Below are 22,385 nucleotides of genomic sequence, written 5' to 3' on the forward strand. Positions count from 1 at the left end.
CTCTGCTGAATGCACAGGGTGTTTCTCAAGAAAAAAAAACATACTGCAGGGCCAAAGCTCACCTGTAAACTGGTTTGGTATCATTCTTATCTGTGTAGTACAGAACATTTTAACCCTTGCAGAGTTTATTTTATCATTCACTTTTAGTTGTATTGGTGGCGCTTTTATATGGAAAGTACAGAGTTAAGTAGTTTAGTAATGCACACATCATGCAAAACCATGTGTTAAATAGTTTGAAGTCACCAAAATCATATATAAACAGAATTAGTATTAGTAATTAGTAGTATAAGTATTAGTTGGTCCAAAAAGCCATAGTGTACTATATTATATTGTTTGATGTCCTGGATCCTAAAGAAGAAGCTCACTGTATATTCCTGTATATTATAGATGTTATGATTTTTTTTTTGTCTTAAGTGAATCACGCTTGTGTATTTGTTATTTTTTCCCCCTTTATTCTCTCTCTCTCTCTCTCCCCCTCTCTCTCTCTCTCTCTCTCTCTCTCTCTCTCTCTCTCTCTCTCTCTCTCTCTCTCTCTCTCTCTCTCTCTCTCTCTCTCTCTCTCTCTCTCTCTCTCTCTCTCTCTCTCTCTCTCTCTCTCTCTCTCTCTCTCTCTTCCCCCCCCCCCTCTTGGACCAGATCAATATTGTAAATAAGAAACTGAATGTGTCCTGTGTTGTGTCCTCTACTTGCAGGTCATTCCTCTCTACATTAAAACAGCGTCTGTGTTCTTCGGTCGCATATAGGCTCAACCTAGGCCGTTTACTGCATGTCATCCTCTCTCTCTATCTCTCTATCTCTCTATCTCTCTATCTCTCTATCTCTATCTCTATCTCTATCTCTATCTCTATCTCTACTCTCTCTATCTCTATCTCTATCTCTATCTCTCTCTCTAGCCCCTTTTACACAGAGATTGCGGCATATTGACGGAACGAAAGAGCGGCAATTTGCTGGCTCTGCTTGCTTCTATGTTATTTACACAGAACCAAGCAACGCCGGCATGTTGGCGCATCAGTAGCTCCTTTTACACAGCGTTTCGGAATGAAAGAGGTGCTTGTAAACAGCGTCAGGTGTGACGTAAACATTTAGCGCCGCGCCGGTCAGATGCTTTACAACAACACTGGGCCGGTGAATTGAGATCAGAAAATGGCCAAAAATATCCTTAAAAATAAGTGTAACTGTGTTGTTTTATCCCGTACTTGCAGGTCATCCCTCTCTACATTAAATCAGCGTCTGTGTTCTTCGGTCGCATCGTGCGGAAGGAAGACGGAGGATTCCAGAACATGGAGTCTGAGATGACCGGTTACTACGGAGACAAGAAGCCGACGGCCACGGACATCCTGGAGGGAGGTTTATACACCGTGCAGGAGGACGAGGCTTTCCACAGGTCCGTCTGACAGGAACATTAAAGAGCACCTGTTAGGCTGTTTCCTCTTTTCTCACCTATAAATTACAAACAAAATAAATAAATGCGTCTATCTTTGGGCGTCTATGGCTCAGGTGGTAGAGCGGGTCGGCCGATGATCAAAGGGTTGGAGGTTCGATTCCCACCCTGCCACCTGTGTCATGGTTGTTGTGTCCTTGGGCAAGACACTTCACCCACCTTGCCTCGTGTGAATGTCGATAGTTAGCCTGCTGCTATGTGTGTATGAATGTGTGTGTGAATGGTAACGTGGGAAAGGAAAACAGGTCTCCCTCGAAAAAGAGTATTTGGTCTCAATGGGATTTACCTGTAGAAATAAAGGTTAAAAAAAAAAAAAAAAAAAACTAAACTAAAACTATAAAACTAAAATGTTTATTCTACTCAAACATATGCTTTTAAATAGTGAGAATTGGTATATAATAAGCAATAAAACAAGCTTAACTGTGTAGATAATGTGTGTATTCCCTTCCCTTCAGAGTGAGGATTAATATAGTACATCATTTTTTAATAGTAATGTGGGAACTGGTATAAAATAAGTACATTTAAGTCTAGAGCATCACTATATAGGTAACGTATGATGTAATGGGGCCATGCATTCCCTGTCCTTCAGAGTGCGTATCCTGAGTGTCCCGGACAGAGGCGACCGTCTGTTCTTCAGCGTCCAGGTTCGGTTCATCGACGTCGGGAAGGAGGAGGAGGTGAAGTCGCACCAGCTGCTGCAGCTCCCGGAGCAGTTCCACTCTCTCCCCGGTCAGGCTGTGGAGATAGTGGTCTGCAGAGTCAAACCAGTCGACGCTGAGACACAGTGGCATCCAAAGGTACAACCATTCAAAATAGAAGTTTATTGGTTTTTCCTGTTTTTAACAAGAACAGTACAAAAGAAAACAATACAGATATACAAATAATACTGACAAACAAACCTAAAAAAATACAACTAACAGCTCATGTCAACAGGTAAAGACTGATTTTCAATATATTTTTTCTAACATTGTTTTTGTCTCGCCAATGAAAAAAAAAAAAAAAAAAAAGACGCAGTAAGAGTCTCATTATCGAGCCAAATCGATGTGAAATTGGCCTAAATAATTGATTCAAATACACAACTCTTTACCACTACTCCTGTGGGGTTTTCTTTTATATTTAGAATCTTGTTTTTGTAAACCCATTCAGCCGATTTGTATAAAAAGGTTCTTGTTTTGTGTAAAATAATATTGTGCATTCCCTGGTTTTTCTTTATATTTTTTAACATTGTTCTTGTCTCCCAGGTAACCAGAGCCATCAGCCAGAAGATCAGAGGTCTGCAGCACCGAGCCAGAGCCGTGTTCAGTTTGGGAAACACTGTGTTTGTTGATCCCATGGTACGTTCCCACCTGTCAATCATCTCATCTGTCAATCAATGGGTTAATGATGGACACAGAAAATATCTCAATTAAAGGTACAGTCAGTGATTCTAGGGAACAAAATCAGTGATTATGTCTTCACGATCCGCTACCTGTCCGTACTGTGTGCGTGCTGAAAAGAAATCCAATTTAATACACATGCAGTCTGCTAGCTACGGCAGTCCCCTTTTGTTTACTTACCAGTTTACAGAGCCTAAGCTGTGTTTTAACGAAACAATTCAGCGCTTGCACAGTACAGACAGGTAGCGGATCATGAGGAGATACTCACTGATTTGACAACAAGCGTTCTCCAGAATCAATGACTACACCGACCTCATTAATAAAATATCAGAAGATTCTTAGAACCTTTAGATTTGTCACTTGTTATACTGAATTTTACTGCAAATTTCATTATTTCATATCGTTAGCCACATAGCATAATTGTCTAAATCATATTTACTCTACATTCACTCTATTTTTTTGGTAAAATGTTTTAATTATTTTATTTAAATGTTGTATTTTTATCCATGTTTTAAATTTGTTCCTTTTTTTTTTTTTTTTTTTTTGGTATTTGTATTCTTTATTTGATTTTAACCCTGTGAAGCACCTTGAGTGGCCCTGTGCCTGAAATGTGCTCTATAAATAAAATTGCCTTGCCTTGCCTTGCCTATTCTACATCTACTCTACTCTACATCTACTTTTTGTTAGCCTAATAGCATAATTGCCTAAGTCATATTTTAAGGGTTATAGAGTAGGGCAACGTAGATGTAGAGTAGATGTAGAGGAAAAGTAGAGTAGAGTAAATATGTTTTAGGCAATTATGCTATGAGGCTAACGATAAGTGATTTGAACTCCAGTAAACTTGTGGTTGTGTTGTTTGTTCCCCAGGTGCGTGTGACTCAGGTTCCCGGTATGAAGACGGTGATAAACGAATACAACGTTCTGTCGGAGATCGTGAGCAGCGGGATGGGCGTGAGGAACCCGGAGCATGTGGATCTGCTGAAGGCGATCTGTCTGGAGGGAGAGGCCGGAGGAGACAGGGAGGGAGCGCTCACCAACGGGTAATTTTTTTTATTTTTATTTTAAAATTGCTTAGATCCATAAGATTTTTTTTTATTAAAACGTTTGACTGAAACTCCAAATAAATGGTAAATGGACTTGACTTATATAGCGCTTTTCTAGCCGATTTTCTCAGCCCCAAAGCGCTTTACATATCTTACCACATTCACCCATTCATACACACACTCATACACCGATGGTAGAAGCTGCCATGCAAGGCGCTCTCTGAACCATCGGGAGCAATTTGGGGTTCAGTGTCTCTTTGCTCAGGGACGCTTCGACATGTGGCGGGGAGACGGGGGATCGAACCTCCGACCCTGCACTCCAGAGGCGATCTCCCTACCCACTTCGCCACTGCCACCCAAATGTATAATCAGACCTGCAAACTCATAGGAGGTGAAAAAGGTGACAAACACCCGTCCCTTCTAGGGGGGTCGGGTGTTTTTCGCTGTCCAAACGATTGGCTATTGTTAAATATCATTCACACAACCAGAGTTCTCCACTATTGCCTCCAATGTCCAGCTGGGTGAAAATAATAGCCAGCTGAGATCCTGACCCTCCTAGGGGGGTCCGGGGGTATGCCCCCCCGGGAGATTTTTTTTTAACTTTTTAAAGTGAAATGCATGAATCTGGTGCACTTTGAGAGGGAAATTAAGAGGCTAAATCTGAGGAATTTTGTGTGAACAAATAATTTGGAGACACTGGGTCGGATGAATTAGAAGCTTCTTGGATTTTCCATTAAAATGTTCATTTAAAATAAAATATTATGCAGGGTTCTCTGGGTTGGGCTTGGAGCTCTTTTTCTTTTATGGGACATATTTCTCTGTAATATAATGAATACATTTAAATGCAGTGAGAGGAATGAAGCAGAAGAACTCTGTTGTCCAGCTATCTTTTTTTCCACAGACGAGGCTGAAATAGGTTATACAGTGCATGGGCATCTGAGCCCCATTTCCAAATGTTTTTAAATAAACTCAATACACACTGGACGTGAACCTGACGTGATCAGTTAAACTTGGATTACCTCCCAGATGAACTGATTAAATTATTGGGCTATTAACAAGGCTATCTAGATCAAAACATTGTATTCATTTTTTTGTATGATATAATAATATGATGTTAATATCAAACACAAACTAAAAAATAAAAATAAAAATAAATTGGGGGGGCGGGGAGGGGGCCTGTCGGTCGGCTCTGATTGTGAGCGCACTGCAGACACTTCATTTCTGCAATGTGCGCTCATTAAACTGTCAGCTTCACTTAAGAGTCCTGTGTGGGTCAACAGTGCAGTGCAAACTATGCAGCATAAAGTTATAACATTCGTCTACGACCGTGATGTTAAATCACCTTCACACAAAGTCTCCGCCCCAGCAAAGCAGCGAGTCGATCGCTGTGACGGTGAAAATCACCGGGACCCGGGAGACCCAGTGAGCGAGTGAGACGCCGCTCAGAAAAAAACTCTGTGGTTTGATGGATGAAATCAGTCGGGGATATCCTGCCCGTTAACTTTGTCTACGGGAACGGCTTCCGCGATCTTTTTCTATGTCTCGAGTAGAGAGCCATGTCGGCAAACTGACAGCGCGACTAAATAAAAGGACTGTACAGTGAGCTGCGTCCCTCCGTATAGTTTCTGTTTCAGTAGGCTGTTACATTAACCTCTGAAGCATTGACAGTGTTTAATCAAAGCCTCTAATTTTTTATTATCAAAAGGGCTTTGATTGAGACTTTTAGCCAATTCTAAAGTCTGAACACACAGCGGCAGCAGTGATGCTTTAGGCTACTGTGCCCGATCTTAACGCTGATTGGACAATACTCATGACGTCTACCAAAGATGTTTTATTGCCAAGAAAACGATATTCCCTTGTCTCACACTACGGTAACTCGCCCACACAGTCCAGTCTGGGAAGCGCTAGCTGACTTCTCTGGCAGCTGCCGCTACCCCCCCCCCCCCCCCCCCTCCCAAAAACAAAAACTCTTCGGATCTATACGATTCACGTGGGTCATATATTTTGATTCTAAACGGCGATTTTCGCCGAAAAGCGACAAGTTTGCAGGTATGATAATATACTGGTTAAAAGTTCTGATGCACAAACGGTGCCCTGTAAATCTATGTTTATCATTTAATCATACAATACAAACAATTAAAATTGTTGTAAAAATTAAAAAGCGTTGTCCTTAAAGCCCTACTTCACCGGTTGGAATATGAAGGTGTATTGAACTCGGAGATCCTATGTAGTATAAATGTGCAAAAAAAAATTGAAATCGGATCATCCTAGCCTGAGAAAAGGCAGAAAGAGTGTTTTATGGTCTCACTGTATAACCCTACATTTATCTTTCTGTGACAGTTAGACAGTGAGACCATAAAACACTCTTTCTGCCTTTTCTCAGGCTAGGATGATCCGATTTTTTTTTTTTTTGCACATTTATACTTCATAGGATCTCCGAGTTCAATACACCTTCATATTCCAACCGGTGAAGTAGGCCTTTAACTGTTGGCCTTCACTGTGATGTTGTGTGTAGGTGTGTGGAGGGTTCAGACTCCCTGGAGACCAGGATCGTAGCGGAGGAGAAGGTTCTGGCTGAAGCCTTCAGAGCAGCCGAGGCTTCAAGGCTCTCCGACGCTCCTGTACAGACACCACTGGTCCACACACAGCTACAACCTCTAGCTACTGCTGCTGCCTGGCCCAGTCACATGCCTGCATATACTGTATGTATCGCGTAGATTACATTTCTATTCATTCGCTTTTCTAATGTTTATTATGTATTTTATTCTTGATGCCCCTGTAAAGCACTTTGAATGGCCTTGTGTCTGAATTGTGCTATAGAAAATAAACTTGCCTTGCCTTTAATATGAACAGCTGCATAATTACAAATTGAACACACTTTTAATGTTATTGTGACACCATCACTTAACTGCAGATGCATCACTAGCTACTAGTGCTGCTGCTTGGCCCATTCACACGCCTACAGAAGCTGTATGTATTGTGTAGTTTAAATATGAACAGCTTCATTACTATTATTTATGTATTACTCTGTGTGTGTGTGTGTGTGTGTGTGTGTGTGTGTGTGTGTGTGTGTGTGTGTGTGTGTGTGTGTGTGTGTGTGTGTGTGTGTGTGTGTGTGTGTGTGTGTGTGTGTGTGTGTGTGTGTGTGTGTGTGTACGCTCAGATCCTTCCTCAGCTGGAGCCACTGAGAGCAGCATCTCCACCGGTTCAACCCAAGCTCCCAGTAGTATCACCGCCGGTATCACTGGCACCAACACTAGCTGCTGGGCCCATTCACACTGCTGATCTCAAGTCAGCCCAGCACATGAGGTTGGTGTCTTTCAAAAGTATACGTGAATACTTTACTCACTCAAACACTCACTCACTACCTCCCTCCCTCACTCACTACACAATAACAAATGTTTAAAATTTCAACAGAAAGAAGAGAGAGAGTTATTAGGTCTGAACGAAGATCTAATGCCTCGTTTCCACCGAGTAGAGCGGGTCGGGTCGGAGCGGTTCGGTCCGGGTAGTTTGGCTTTTCATTTGCCAAAAGTTGGGTAGGGTACGGTTTAAGCGCACCTAACCGCTCTGAGCCGCTCCCGATCTCAGTACTCCTCCGTAGGGGTACTAGCGGCCTGAAAGCGGGCCGAAAATGCATGAGAAGGCGGAGCTACACACTGCCGTCATTTGATTGGTCGAAAGAATCATTTCCGCCATGTGTAGATCTCGGCAAGAGTGAAGAGAGTCTTGTGTTTTGGCGAAAATGTGAGCACAGCTCTGTTTATTGTGTGGTGTTTTTCCTCGTCAATAAATTAATCAGTTGGTTACACTGTGTCCCATAGTCACGTAGCTGCTGCAGCCAGCACTGTTCGCTCACTGTCTCTATGAGTTGCGCCGAGCGGTCTCTGTGTGTTTACGCCATAGATAGTAGTAAAATACACGCTCACAACAACACGGGGGGAATACATAAAGAAGCGGCTGGTTTGAATCATCTCCGCCGTTTGTAGTCACCTCGGCTAGAGTGAAGAGAGTTTTGGCGAAAATGTGAGCGCGGCACTGTTTATTGTGTGGTGTTTTTCCTCGTCATTAAATGAATCAGTTGGCTACACTGTGTCCCACTGCTACGATGTCACGTAGCTGCCGCAGCCAGTGCTGTTCGCTCACTGTCTCTATCAGTTGCACCGAGCCGTCTCTGTGCTCACAACACGGGGGGAATAAATAAAGAAGCGGCTGGTTTGACCAAGCAAAAACAAGAGACCGCTGGCTTGACCACAGTTGTTCCCACAGCCCGATAGTTTGACCCACATTCTGGCGTCGGCTATCGCAGTCCAGCCTAAACCCGCCCTACCAGTAAGGGTAGGGTCGGCGGTGGAAACAACACCGAGATTCTTAAAAGTGAGCTGTCCCGCTCTGAGCCGCTCCGATCCGACCCGCTCTACTCGGTGGAAACGAGGCATAACTGAAACATTATGATTTTTCATCCACAGGATCGGAAATGGACTAGAGCTCTGCCCGGCAACCTGCCAGACTGCTGCTCTCAACCACGCCGAGAACGGTAAAAGTGAAATACATCTTTATATTAATACAGTTCAAACTTTAGTAAGATTTTTAGATGGACATAGCATGTGTGTAGCCTGGTCCTACCAGACCATCGTACTCCATTTCATTTGACTACTGAAGGGAAATTAACACTGAGCGGAAGTAGGTAGGTAGGCGGGCGGTGCCAGGCTACACAAACTGTATGTATTGTGTAGATTAAATATGAACAGCTGCATGGTTACTTATTCATCACACTTTTAATGTTATTGTGACACCATCACTGAACTCCAGAAGTTGGTAAAAACTATCAATACATTTAGTATGATAAATAAAAAAGCCACTGTGCAAGTAAAGAAGTGTGAGAAGAAGAATCTGGGAACAAAAAAAATTATAAAAATGTTGGTGAATAATCGTGATATGTTTGCAGTGCCAATACACAGTAAGTGTTCTAATTGTGTGTGTGTGTGTGTGTGTGTGTGTGTGTGTGTGTGTGTGTGTGTGTGTGTGTGTGTGTGTGTGTGTTCAGGTCCGCCTGCCGGAGAGAATCGTAGCCAGCAGGTCATCAGCGCTGTTGAAAGTAACAACGTTGAATCTACTAAAAGGTAAAGATGGCTGATCGTGACATTAACGTCTGTACTTGACAAGTAGTTAATCAAGCGGTATCCGTTTGTGGTCTTGAATCAGAGGTAAATTGTTAAATAGCATTCTTTGATCACTGATGGTCTCGTTTGCTTTTACATGTATTGTATGATCATCAGAGGAACAATTAGACTGTTTCAGAAATATTTAAAAGTTCCTCATAGCACCTTAAAAGTCTACAGTAGAAAATCCAGACTGTCAAGTAGAACTAAAATTGCTACGAGGAACTTTTAAATATTTCTGAAACAGTCAAATTGTTCCTCTAATGATCATAAAACATTTAAAAGCGAATGAATAGAAATAGAAAATTTAAATAAAATAAAAATTACAGGTTAAAATGTAGAAGTCTTCATTTTTCCCCCCTGTGTTTGTGTGTCAGTTTCCACCCCCAGGTCCGCTGGTTCCAAACCCCGGACTCAGTGACTGTGACGGTGAAGCTGCTGAACCCAGAGAGCCAGCGATGTGACTTCCACCCCGACCGAGTGGTGTACAGGTCTGTCCCAAGACCCTCCATCTCCCCTCACCTACTGCACAGCACACCCAACACTCACTGGAGCTCACTGTCCAGAGCCCTCTATACAGGGGGCAGTGGCTACATGTTTAGCATGGCTGGCGTCTGTCAAAGTTAAATATATATATATACAGCTCTGGAAAGAATTAAAGCTGGGGTATGTGATTTCTGGTTGGTCAAAGTTAACATGAGCTGTACACTTTGTACACCAATCAGAACGAGGCTCCGATTCTCCGTTCTTATTGGCTGTTGGGACTGTCCATCTTTATTTTTACATTACCTATTGAAAATGCTCTAAATGACAATATTTTTATTGTGAATTTGGTAGAAATGTTGTCAGTTGTTTATATTATAAAACCAAAATGTTAATTTTACTCAAACATATGCCTCTAAAGAGTAAAACAAAAGACACTGAACATTTGGAGTGGTCTCTTAATTTTTTCCGGAGCTGTATACATACAAGCCCTGCGTTCCAGTACCCATATTATCCATACTATTGAGTATGCCAGAAAAAGATTAAGGATGTCCCAATACTTGCATGTCAAATGAAGTATGCCAAAAAGAAATACCTGAATGCCCTAATACATCCAATTGCATTTTAAAGTACGTATTGTGTTCAAGGTGTAGTCAGTGATTCTGGAGAACGCTTGTTGACAAAATCACTTTTCGTCAAAATCAGTGAATATCTCCTCATGATCCGTTACCTGTCCGTACTGTGTGTGCGCTGAAAATAAATACTGGTGTTAATACACAGCCTAGGCTCTGTAAATTAGTGTGTAAACAATGGGTATGTAAACAAAACATGCCCTTTTACAGAGCCTAGGCTGTTAACTGGATTTTTTTTTTCAGCGCACTAACAATACTACAGCACTTTGAATGGTCTTGTGTATGAATTGTGCTATATAAATAAACTTTTATTTTTTTTTAAGATATTTTTTGGGCATTTTTTTTATGCTTTTATTGATAGTGCAGAGAGACAGCGGTGAAATGGGGCAGAGAGGGGAGTGACATGCAGAGAACGACCGCGGGTGGGAATCGAACCCGGGTCTGCTGCTGGGCCCGGCCCGGGAGGGGGACACCTTACCAACTGAGCTAAAGGCGCCCCCGCTATATAAATAAACTTGCTTTGAGGAGATATTCACTGATTTTGATTTAAAAAAAAAAAAAAATTGACAACAAGCGTTCTCCAGAATCACTGACTCCACCAAGTAGCTTGTGATGAATCTAGCTGACGTTTTCAGTTCATCCATTATGATTATGAACGTTTCATCAAGAGCCCATCGGTCTCAAACGTTTTTCTGTTGAGTGATTTGTGTTAATAATGGAACTGCTTCAAAGATGGAGATGAAATCAATTGAGTTTGTGACTTCATGTGTCACTGTGTTATCAGGCAGATACTGAGTTGGGCTGTGTTCGAAAAAAGCCCTACTAACGTCCTCCCTCCTACATACTCAACATGTATATGCTCCACACTGGCTACTTAACCATACTTCCTTGCCGTTTGAAAGGACGCAATGCATTGTGGGGCGGTTGAGTAGGAAATGTAACCTATCGATCCATATACAAAATCTTCCCGGGAGTTAGTACTCATCTGGGCATTTCTCGCCTACACAAACTCGCATACACAACCGTCACATACTCAAATTGACGTCAAAATTAGTATGAGTAGGACGTTAGTAGGGCTTTTAGTATGAGTAGGACGTTAGTATGAGTAATAAGTTAGTATGGCTTTCCGAACACAGCCATTGAGTTGGACGTGAGTTTTAAGTTGTTGCTGCTTTTGTTCTGCTGCAGTTATTTTAACAGTTTTGAACTGATATTTGTTTTAACGTTTGAGCACTTCAGCTTCAAATAAAATGTTTGAAAATCCGTATTTATTGTCACATAATTATTATACAACAGTAATAGGTGAAGTAAGCGATTTATTTATGTTAATATAAGTGTTACATCGCTCTTTATTCGTACAGTGATCACTTACATCAGGGGTGTCAAACTCTGGCCCGCGGGCCAAATCTGGCCTGTTTCAATATTTAATCTGGCCCGCGAACCATTTTGGCAATTCCATTAAATTCGGCCCGCAAAATTTTATTTATTTTTTATTTTATTTTTTCATGCGGAGCCTGTGCCATATCCGCAGTCGCGCACGCTCCCAACCGTTAGGACACTCGCGTAGCTTACCACCAGGAATGTCTGCTGAAAGTTCCACAGCTCAGGATTTTAAGCCATGAATTGATGAACTTGCATTGAAGAAAAGATGTCAGTTTTCTAATGGCTGTAAATAGGCCAATCTATGGGGCTAAATAGCATGCCAATATGATGATTGATTGTGTCTAAGGATGAATGCTAACATTATCTGGTTTCTAACTTTTGCCTCAAGTTAGAATATAGCCAACTAGCTAACGTTAGCTAGCTGCTGATAGCCCACCCCCTTCGTTTCCAGTGGTGGCTTGGCATTTCATTACCAATGTAAAGTGTCATAAATAGTTAACACTGGTGCTGGGTCATGATTCCTATAAAAAATAAAATAAAAAAACGTGATATGTTTTGAATGTGCAGAAAGTTTTGAAAAATTCAGGAGAATAAATATTGTGGCTCAATCCAGGATGCCTGAGAGCCTTACTGCATTATAGTCCTTTATCATTGTTTCACCAGGAACCTGAATGTTGTCTTTTCCTTTACAAAAATAAAGACATTTCCACAATAAATTGACGCAGAAAAATCCACCAGAATACAGGAAATGAAGTGTTTGACGCACAAAAATGTCTGGGGGAGCATCCCCATACCCCCCACCTACTATAATTTGTCCCCCAAAATATGTAAACAAAACCTAGCCTATGCCCCTGTATGTACGCAGGTTATATACCTAGATATGTCGTTTGATTTTTGGATTAAAAAGAAGTAAGTGACATGTCTGGCCCTAAGTGATTATCATGTCGTAATTCGGCCCTTTGTGAAAATGAGTTTGACACCCCTGACTTACATAGTCTGCGCGTTTCATAAAGCCGATCTCTCAGTCACCCGCTCTGCATTTAATCGGCAAATAAACTTTTCGGGGACCCCACTACTGATAACCAATCAGAAGAGAGAACGCTACAAACCGGCACCCGTCTCACTGACGGTGCACGTGCAGAGCGACAGATGGGTGAATGTGTATGCGCCTACAATGGCGAAGCAGGTAAAAATCCTTCCCAGTGTCTGTTTTGATGGTTTTTATCATGTTTTATCACACTTATAGATCTGAGATGATGCTAGATAACTTGCTGCTTGAAGACCGCAGTGCATTAATGTGGGGACGAGGGAGGGGACTGCTAACTGCAGTAACTGACAGGAAGTTAGCTAAAAGAACCATTCCGCTAACTTCACCTTTACAGGTGCTGTGAGCCAAATGGTTCTTTCACAGACTGTGTATCCTTACCCTAGTGATATAACCAGTAATGAGCTTATAGATCAGCTGGTTGTGTGTGTGTGTGTGTGTGTGTGTGTGTGTGTGTGTTTCTCTCTCTCCCCCTGTGTGTGTGTGTGTGTGTGTGTGTGTGTGTAAAAAACAGTTGTGTTGACTCTCTCCCTCTCTTGTGTATTGTGTCTTCAGTGGCAGAGTGAACGGGCGCAGTTACAGAGCCGAGCTGCCGCTTAGCAACAGCATTGACGCCCCACGGTGCAGCTGGGAAATTAAATCCAACGAGCCGGTCCTAAAGCTGGCCAAAATACAGCCGGGATCTGACTGGGAGCGCCTCGTAAAGAACAAGGTATTACCAGTTGATTTTTATTATTATTGGGGCGCTCCGGTGGCGTAGTGGATAGAGCGCGTACCATATTGGCTCCGGCTTTCGTTGCAGTGGTCGCGGTTTCAAATCCGACCCGTGCACCCCTTTACTGCAGGTAATCCCCCTCTCTCTCTCTCTCTCTCTCTCTGTCTGTCTGTCTCCCCATTTCAACTCTGTACTGTCTAATAAAGCTTGAAAATGACAAAAAATTATCTTTAAAAAAGAGTTGATTTTATTAATTCAGCAGCAACTGTATAACAAAAGAAAATAGGTACATCTCTGGTAAAAATTAAGAGACCAGTCTGGATTTTTCTTAAAGGTGCAGTGTGTAATATGACATCATCAAGAAAGTTCTACAAAGTTCTAGAATGCAACACTCCCTGGGTAACCCCAACCCTTTCGAATAATAACTGAAGCTACAGTGGCCTTCAAGGACAAGAACAATTCTAAATGTTAAACAATGCACCTGATGACATTCCAACTATGACACTTTCAAGATGGCGGCACTAGGCCATGGTCCAAAATATGCAGAAATATGGACATATATGAGACCCTTTCTAAGGAAAAAAAATTATAATTCAAAACATTTTTTTCAGCTATTATGCACTAAATTAAATGTACTTATGGATATTATAATTACTTTCTACAAAATCTGCTAGGAAATAAAACCCAAAATTCTACACACTGCAGGTTTAAATCTTCATCTCTACATTACCTAATGGGAATGCTCGTAATGACAAAAAATTAAATCATCAAGGTTTTAGTTCTGAGTGAGAGAAGAGCGCTATATAAATAAAATGTATTATTATTATTATTACATTTGACCAAGTTGTTTCTTGTCACAGAACATTTTCGTGAGCTACGACATGGATCATGTTGAAGATGATGACGACAAAATCCCAAATGGTGAGAACCGCAATCATTTGAAAACCTGGAAAGTAATATGAATTACATTTTTTTTTTGAGGACAGCTGGGCCAAGTGAAGACAAACCTCATTCATTATACTATAATAGTGATTTTATAATGATAGAAAGCCGGTTTTGTACGGGTGAAGTATTCCTTTAACTGATATCTGTCCTTTTCCTGGTTTGGTCTTTAGGTGTTTCGTTCGTGGAGGACACAGGCGAAGATAACCTGTACGTGAGGGAATCGGACAGCGGCAGCGAGAGCGATTGAAAACATTCACTTTGCCTCCAACATCGGAGTCCAAAGAATTTGATCCTCTGTTATATTAACGCTGCTGCTGCCACGTTGGAAATATTTGATAATCAGAGCTTGTACTGTTGCGAATCTGTGAATAGGAGCTTCTACAGTGAAACCAAACAGGACATGAGGTTTGACATTTTTAGTTAAAACATTTCTTTTTTTAAACAACAAGTTAAAACGACTTTTTTATTTTTCTTTATACAGGACTTTGAAATTTTTTGCGAGTTGAAAAATTTCCCGAACTTTTTTTTCTTTTTTTTTTATACTAAAAGCATAAAATTTGATCAAATGTGACAAGTCAGTTTCAAGAAAGTGTTCACCTTCATGTCGGTGGAAAGAGGAAGGGTAAGGGTAGGAAATTAGCGTGGGGGTGGGTGTGGGGGGGTCGGGGCAAAATGCCAATGAGAAATCTGAAATTGCTCTTTTGAAATTCATTTTGTTGGGTTGTATGAAGTTCTTATGCATAGTTGGTCTGTTACATTATGGAGATGCCGAGAAGCGCTTTCACTGTAATAGTGGAGGTCCTGGGTAAGATTTGTATGCGCTTCATTTATTTACGCTTTACATATTTAATTTAATTTCTTAGACAAAGTGTAATACAAAAAGCATTTCTCTTAATATGAAGATTAATCTGGTAGAAAAGTATGAGGATATCTATAAAGGGGAAAAAAAAGTCCCATTCACCACGTAGTGTGATACTAGTGTTAACCTGTTGTGGTCATTTTCAGGACTTTCGTCTCCGGGAAGAGATTTTGGCACACATCCTATGTTGTTCAATGGGGTCATATTAGTCTATAACAGTTGAGATATTCTTCGCTTAAAGGTGCAGTGTTTAATATGACATCATCAAGAAAGTTCTGCAAAGTTCTAGAATGCAACACTCCCTGGGTAACCCCAACCCTTTTGAATAATAACAGAAGCTACAGTGGCCTTCAAGGACAAGAACAATTCTACATTTTTAACAATGCACCTGATGACATTCCAACTATGACACTTTCAAGATGGCGGCACTAGGCCTTGGTCCAGAATATGCAGAAATATGGACATATATGAGACCCTTTCTAAGGGAAAAAATAATAATTCAAAAAAAATTTTTCAGCTATTATGCACTAAATTAAATGTACTTATGGATATTATAATTACTTTCTACAAAATCTGCTAGGAAATAAAACCCAACATTCTACACATTGTAGGTTTAATGAAGACCATACAAATCTTACCCAGGACCTAGACTATAAGGTACTGTGAGTGCACTGAAAAAAAACAATCTGGTGTTAATAGATAGCCTAGGCTCTGTAAACGGGTATGTAAACAAAGAGGCTCAGACCGACACACCATAGCTAGCAACCGTGCTGCTGATATAGGCTAAACTACTGATTGGATTATGAGGAACCTTCTAGTTTGTGTTAATTCTAGCGCCCCCTTTAGGACAAAAGCGGTAGTGTTTTTTTGTTCCTGTGTGAGCGTACCCATGACAATAGCTGATTAAGAAAAACTATATAAAAAATAGAATTCTTTGCACTGATGGTCTTGTTTGCTGTTACGTGTAATTTATGATCATCAGAGGAAAAATGAGACTGTTTCAGAAATATTTAAAAGTTCCTTGAAGCTACTACAACATATGCTGTCTGTTAGTGGAAGGCAGCCCCCGATTGGTTCATGTAGTTATCAATCTAGCCAAAACAACTTTATTACCAGGCTTGGCCACTGAGCACAGCTGGATTGCGGAAGAAGGAACTGCTCCTGGGGGCTTAGTTCCAATCACCATACTATTTAGTTTGGTAGAAAAAAAAATGTAGGATGTCCTGATTCTTGTGGTCAGATTTAGTATGCTTAGAAATACGGGATGTCCTACTACATCCGGCCAAGATTTTTAGTGTTGAAAACCGCATCCTATTTGGGGCGATTCTGACCCATAATCCAGTGCGCACCGGAAGTGACGTCACATCGACGGGGCCTCCATATGAAAACAACCAGCGACGAGACAGATATAAAAGCAAGAGGCAAGATCAAGGCGCCATTTTATGATGAAATAAATAAGTTAAAGTACAGTATCTCACAAAAGTGACTACACCCCTCACATTTCTTCAAATATTTCATTATATCTTTCCATGCGACAACACTGAAGAAATGACACTTTGACATAATGTAAAGTAGTCAGTGTACAGCTTGTATAACATTGTACATTTACTGTCCCCTCAAAATAACTCAACACAGCCATTACTGTCTTAACTGAAGGCAACAAAAGTGAGTACACCCCTAAGTGAAAATGTCCAAATTGGGCCCATAGTGTCAATATTTTGTGTGGCCACCATTATTTTCCAGCGCTGCCTTAACCCTCTTGGGCATGGAGTTCACCAGAGCTTCACAGGTTGCCACTGGAACCTTCTTCCACCCATTCATGACGACATCACGGAGCTGGTGGATATTAGAGACCTTGCGCTCCTCCACCTTCCGTTTGAGGATGCCCCATAGATGCTCAATAGGGTTTAGGTCTGGAGACATGCTTGGCCAGTCCATCACCTTTACCCTCAGCTTCTGTAGCAAGGCAGTGGTCATCTTGGAGGTGTGTTAGGGGTGTACTCACTTTTGTTGCCAGCACTCTAGACATTAATGGCTCTGTGTTGAGTTATTTTGAGGGGACAGTAAATTTACAATGTTATTCAAGCTGTACACTGACTACTTAACATTGTATCAAAGTGTCATTTCTTTAGTGTTGTCCCCTGAAAAGATATAAGGAAATATTTGAAGAAATGTGAGGGGTGTATTCACTTTTGTGAGATACTTTATGTCCCAATTGTAGCATACTGCATCCTAACTAGATACTGTTTATGATCAGATGTAGTATGGAGAATACAAAAAAGAAAGAGGAGGAGATTTGGAAAGCAGGGATAATCAGTCAGTCAGTCAATCAATATCCTTTTATTTAAGTATACTAAATATCAATATACTATTATTTAAAGGCCTACTTCACCGGTGGGAATATGAAGGTGTATTGAATTCTGAGATCCTATGTAGTATAAATGTGCAAAAAAAAAAAATTAAATTGGTTCATCCTAGCCTGAGAAAAGGCAGAAGGAGTGTTTTATGGTCTCACTGTCTAACCCTACATTTCTCTTACTGTGATGTCACAGTAAGATAAATACTACATAGGATCTCAGAATTCAATACACCTTCATATTCCCACCGGTGAAGTAGGCCTTTAAATTCCAGACTATGTGAGCCTCCTTTGTTTACGTACCTGTTTACAGAGCCTAGGCTGTGTATTAACGTCAGATTATTTTTGTTTTGTTTCAAGAGTACAGCTGATAGTGAGGAGATATTAACTGATTTTGATAAAGTGATTTTGACAACAAGCGTTCTCCAGAATCGTGAAAAATCAATTGTACTGATCATAAACCAAAAGGGAGAAATGTTTCTATAATTAAACCTATTTAGCATTCGTAGATTTTCGTTTAAGTGTTTGAATACCGTTATTTCAGGTTAGGGTTGCAAAACTCCGGGAATTTTAAAAGTTGGAAATATTCCATGGGAATTAGCGGGAATTTACTAAAGGAAAGGCAACCCAAATGCACTAAATCCTTCTAACTATGTTATTTCAATATTATAACATTTATTAACATTTAATTTCAATCAGATTTAAAAAAAAAAAAAAAAAAACGGCCCCTACATACACTGTGCATTCCTCCATCACACGGGATGGAGGAACGCACAGTGTATGTAGTAAAATTCAGTGAAATTATTGATGATTGTTCAAAAAATAATCATAACTTAGTTCAAGTTCTACTTACAAATAAATCTGTTCAAATGTAATGTTTTTTAATTGTAGTAGTTTGCATGGATGTCTGCCTATGACGAAACATAATAGCTGTATCCCATTTGAGGGGCCGACGCGGTCTATGAAGGCCATAGACGTGAAGACTGAATCGAAGGCCGACGGTCTCCGCAGGTCTCCGTATACGAGCATTTCCGGTTTGCGTAACAAGCCGTTACCTTGCGTGACGACTCGCTGCTCCTGTGCTGCCTAGCAACCCTGATTGCTACCAACGGAAACAGCCTTGTCAACGGAGGAAAAAAGAAAAAGAAGTTGCCTACCAGACGAAAAGAAAAAAAAGTACAAGAAGAAATAAAAGAAAAGACAAGAAAAAAAAGGAAGATACAAGTTAAGAAGATGGAGCAACACGTTGCTGTTTTGTTGTTTTTTATTTTATTTTATGCCATCTCTGAAAAAAACGCAATGAATCTTGGGATATGTTGGGCCACGAAGGATACATCTGTTGGACCCTTCAAAACCGTGAAACGAAGGCTGCATTTCTCGGCCGCATATGAAGGAGCCTTGCAAATGGGACAAGCCTTTGCGCGCCGCTATGACGCAATCGGTCTTCAAATGCAGCCTACGTAGGCTGCGGCCTCTGGAATGGGATACAGCTAATGTTTATATGTTTAGATTTATGTTTGGATATGAAACAGATCATTTGAATTACCGTTACCTAGTTCATTCCCTATTTTGAATATTCCCAAATTTCCCGAGCGAAAGTTCACGTGGGAAAGTTTGCAACCCTATTTCAGGTATTACAGTTGAGGATGGTGCACTGCTAGTTGTCAGTTTGCAGGCTACGTTACCGGCATATTATTTTTCTCAGTGTAGATGCTTATGTCACACTTTTCTGCTCGTTTCTCTGACATTAGAATAAAATTCAAACTTTTTTTTTTGCTCCCTGCTAACGTTTATGTAAATGACTAACTTCTATAAAAGATTTTTGAAATTGACCAAAAAAATATTGTCTCAACGTCTCTCAATCATCATATCGCACTGAAAAGAAACGCTGCCGTCTGCCAAACACACACACACACACACACACACACACACACACACACAGAGAGCGTGAGTGGACATTTTTTGCCCTTCTTTTGCAAATCTCTGCGACTGCTATTTGGCACATTTACTGTAATGTAAGCTTTTAGACACATCAACGCTGTAGGGGGTTTTAACCATGATAGGAAGTGAATGAGCTTTTGCAAACAGCATTTACCAACAGAAAGAACAGGTTAAAGCTGGGGTATATGATTTCTAATTGGTCAAAGTTGACATGAGCTGTACACGTTGACCAATCAGAGCGAGGCTCCGATTCTCTGTTCTTATTGGCTGTTGGAACTGTCCATTCACTTTGGCTCGACGGTGTTGGTGTAGAGCGTGTCAGGGAGGGACCATAGGGGAGGGACCAAAGAGAACAAGTGGAGCGGTTGAGGTATTTGGATTTGAATCTCTATCCGAACTGCTATTTTCTCCCCAAATCCTCCACCCCAGCTTTTAACGTGTGAAAAAAGTTGCCGAGGAGCAGTCAGTAGTGTTCTAACTGCCTTTGCAAAGGAGGGACTGCGCTCTGTGGAGGTGATTGACAGGTGACCACAGAAAAACTGATGGTGGGTGAATTTGGAAGCTAGAAATGGTAATGGTATAGTCCTCCCAACCTAAATGAGTTAAATCACCGTTTTGAAAAGTGATTTGTATAAAGTTTAATTAAATTCATGTTGTTGAAGATCCCGTTTTTATATATTTTTTGCTTTTTCTGTTTCTGTTTTTGTATTTGTATTATTTTTAACATGTCATTGTCAACTGCTTATTTGGGGGGTCGCAGCTCGAGTGAAGGGACCCCAAACTTCTCTTTCCCGGACCACATTAACCCGCTCTGACTTGGGGTTACAGTTTATTTTTTTGTTGTTCTTGACAAATGTGGTTGTTCAAATGTACATTTTAGTTTTACAGATCTGAAAGTTTTTTTTTTGTTTGTTTGTTAAATCTAATAAAAAAACAGAAGTTTTGTTCAGTTTATTCAGATGTGTCTGCGGTTTGTAGTGTGTGATAAAAGTCTCGCTTTAATTTTTCCACTTACAGCTCTGGAAAAAATTAAGAGACCACTCCAAATGTTCAGTGTCTCTCGTTTTACTATTTAGAGGCATATGTTTGAGTAGAATGAACATTTTGGTTTTATAATATAAACTACTGACAGCATTTCTACAAAATTCCAATACATTTTTTTTGTCATTTAGAGCATTTCCGATACGTAATGTAGAGATGAAGATTTGAGGAAAAAAATCCAGACTGGTCTCTTAATTTTTTCCAGAGCTGTAAAATACAAAAAAGGGAGGAGTGTCAAAGTCTCAACTTGTGTTAAAGGCCAATGCAACAAAAGTGATTCTTCAGCAACGGATCCAGGTTCCATTCATTCACACACAGTCATACCAGTGGGGAACTATATTTAAATCTGAATGAGACTAACTTGGTTAAAGAAAGGCTATGTTTATAGTAAAAATAAATGCAAATTTTGGTTCAGAATATTGGAAAAAAAAAAAATTAAGTTGAGATAATGTCCGTTAAAGATGGTTGTATAGGAGAAATATGCAGACGCAAACAGACAAGGTTTAGTCAAATAAACACCTGAATGTACATGTTGGACCTTTTGATTTATACTAGTATGAAGGAAGACATGTTATGGAAGATAAATAGACAAAAAATCTCAAAACTCACCATTGCTTTTAAATAAAAGTGTGTGCAATACACCATATTGGTCGGCAGGGGGCGCTGTTTACCGGTGTGTTTTAGCCACAGTGAAAGTTAACCAGTAGTTTTTAAGAAGCCTACACATACAGCCTTTTACTCTTTGCACTGCCAGTGTCTTCCCTTCGTGGCAAATGTATAATTACAGAGACTTGTGTAGACTATATATGAAAATATTTCGCTTTTTTTCTTAACTTCTTTATTTATTATTTATTATTCTGACAGCTCAGTTTTTTTTACGTGTTTCCTCCCTCTGTCTTTCAAGCCAACCAAACCAAGCCCGGATCAAACGAGGCTAAGGTGGTCTGTGTGTGTGAGAGTGTGTGAGTGTGTGTCTGTCTAGTCGCACTAAAAAAACAGCTGATCGTAGTAAACAACAACTGGGTGGAAATACGTCTGTGTCACGATGGTGCGCAAAACTGTCTGCTAAAAAACAAAAAGGTAATTTAAAATTTTCTTCTATTTAGCGCTATTGTTTTTAATATGGTAGTCCAGTGCTGCGCTATCTATGCCATGCTAGCGGCATGTTAGCTACATTGAGGCTCGCTGAGTCACTTAACAATGCGATACTATCCAAAATGAAATGTTGATGTTTAGAAGGGTAATTGAGCAAAAATATATATCCGTGTGTAGGCATTTTAGCGTGAAATAATGCAGGGTATCCACAAAACAAAGCACCCGAGTTGACACGTCTTTACCAAACTCCATTCAAAATAATCACAATTGAATGTATTAAGTAAAGATTGTTTTACTGTTTTCAAATCGATCGCACACTAACAGACATTGAGAATTAATAGAAATAAATTAATAACGTAAATAAATTGCCTCCATTGTCATTTTAAGACAAATATAATTGAGATATGGAGCGGTGTATGAAGCCAACAAAATATTCAAATCAGTCAGAAAATGTGTAATAATTTGATGAATGTGTCATATAAAGACGCCGAATTGTTCCTATATTACTTCTTCGTATAGTCCTTTGTGCCTTGTATGTGTGTCAACAATCAAAAACATATTAAATTAAAAATATTTAAAAAAAATAATGGCCTCTGGTTGGGCTTTTTTTCTGCTTCAAAGCGAAACCTGCCTCCTTAGTTGTAGGTTTTCAAACTACAATTTAACCTAAAATATAGTATAATATATAAACCTTAAAGGCACATTGTGTAGTTTCCATGTTATTATACAGGCTACGTTTGTTTTGTGGACTTTTTATAACACTACAACACATTACAATGAAGTCAGGAAGTGCTAGTACGTCTCAAATGGGGCAGAGGCGAAATATGACAAAAGGGAACCTCCTATCTTTATTTATTTATTGGCTTAT

General features: G+C 40.3%; 2 protein-coding genes across 3 annotated transcripts in view; both read left to right on the forward strand.

Moving 5' to 3' along the window:
• Window positions 1-14,472, forward strand: part of tdrd12 (tudor domain containing 12) — a gene marked incomplete at both ends in the record, with an annotated part of 42,484 nt that extends 28,012 nt beyond the window's left edge. The window contains 10 exons of the mRNA XM_080028461.1: window positions 1,203-1,384; window positions 2,031-2,238; window positions 2,683-2,775; window positions 3,685-3,857; window positions 6,376-6,481; window positions 8,330-8,397; window positions 9,400-9,513; window positions 13,121-13,277; window positions 14,141-14,201; window positions 14,396-14,472. Coding sequence (XP_079884587.1) covers window positions 1,203-1,384; window positions 2,031-2,238; window positions 2,683-2,775; window positions 3,685-3,857; window positions 6,376-6,481; window positions 8,330-8,397; window positions 9,400-9,513; window positions 13,121-13,277; window positions 14,141-14,201; window positions 14,396-14,472 — 1,239 coding nt within the window. The remainder of the gene's footprint in view (window positions 1-1,202; window positions 1,385-2,030; window positions 2,239-2,682; window positions 2,776-3,684; window positions 3,858-6,375; window positions 6,482-8,329; window positions 8,398-9,399; window positions 9,514-13,120; window positions 13,278-14,140; window positions 14,202-14,395) is intronic.
• Window positions 14,473-21,361: 6,889 nt separating this feature from the next.
• The window catches only part of ankrd27 (ankyrin repeat domain 27 (VPS9 domain)), a 37,591-nt gene continuing 36,567 nt past the window's right edge, over window positions 21,362-22,385 (forward strand). For both annotated transcript variants that reach the window (XM_080027838.1, XM_080027839.1), the window contains exon 1: window positions 21,362-21,502. The gene's annotated coding sequence lies outside the window, so the exon portion shown is untranslated. The remainder of the gene's footprint in view (window positions 21,503-22,385) is intronic.

The sequence above is a fragment of the Ammodytes marinus genome (genome assembly GCF_949987685.1).
Source record: "Ammodytes marinus genome assembly, chromosome: 5".
NCBI lineage: Eukaryota > Metazoa > Chordata > Actinopteri > Uranoscopiformes > Ammodytidae > Ammodytes > Ammodytes marinus.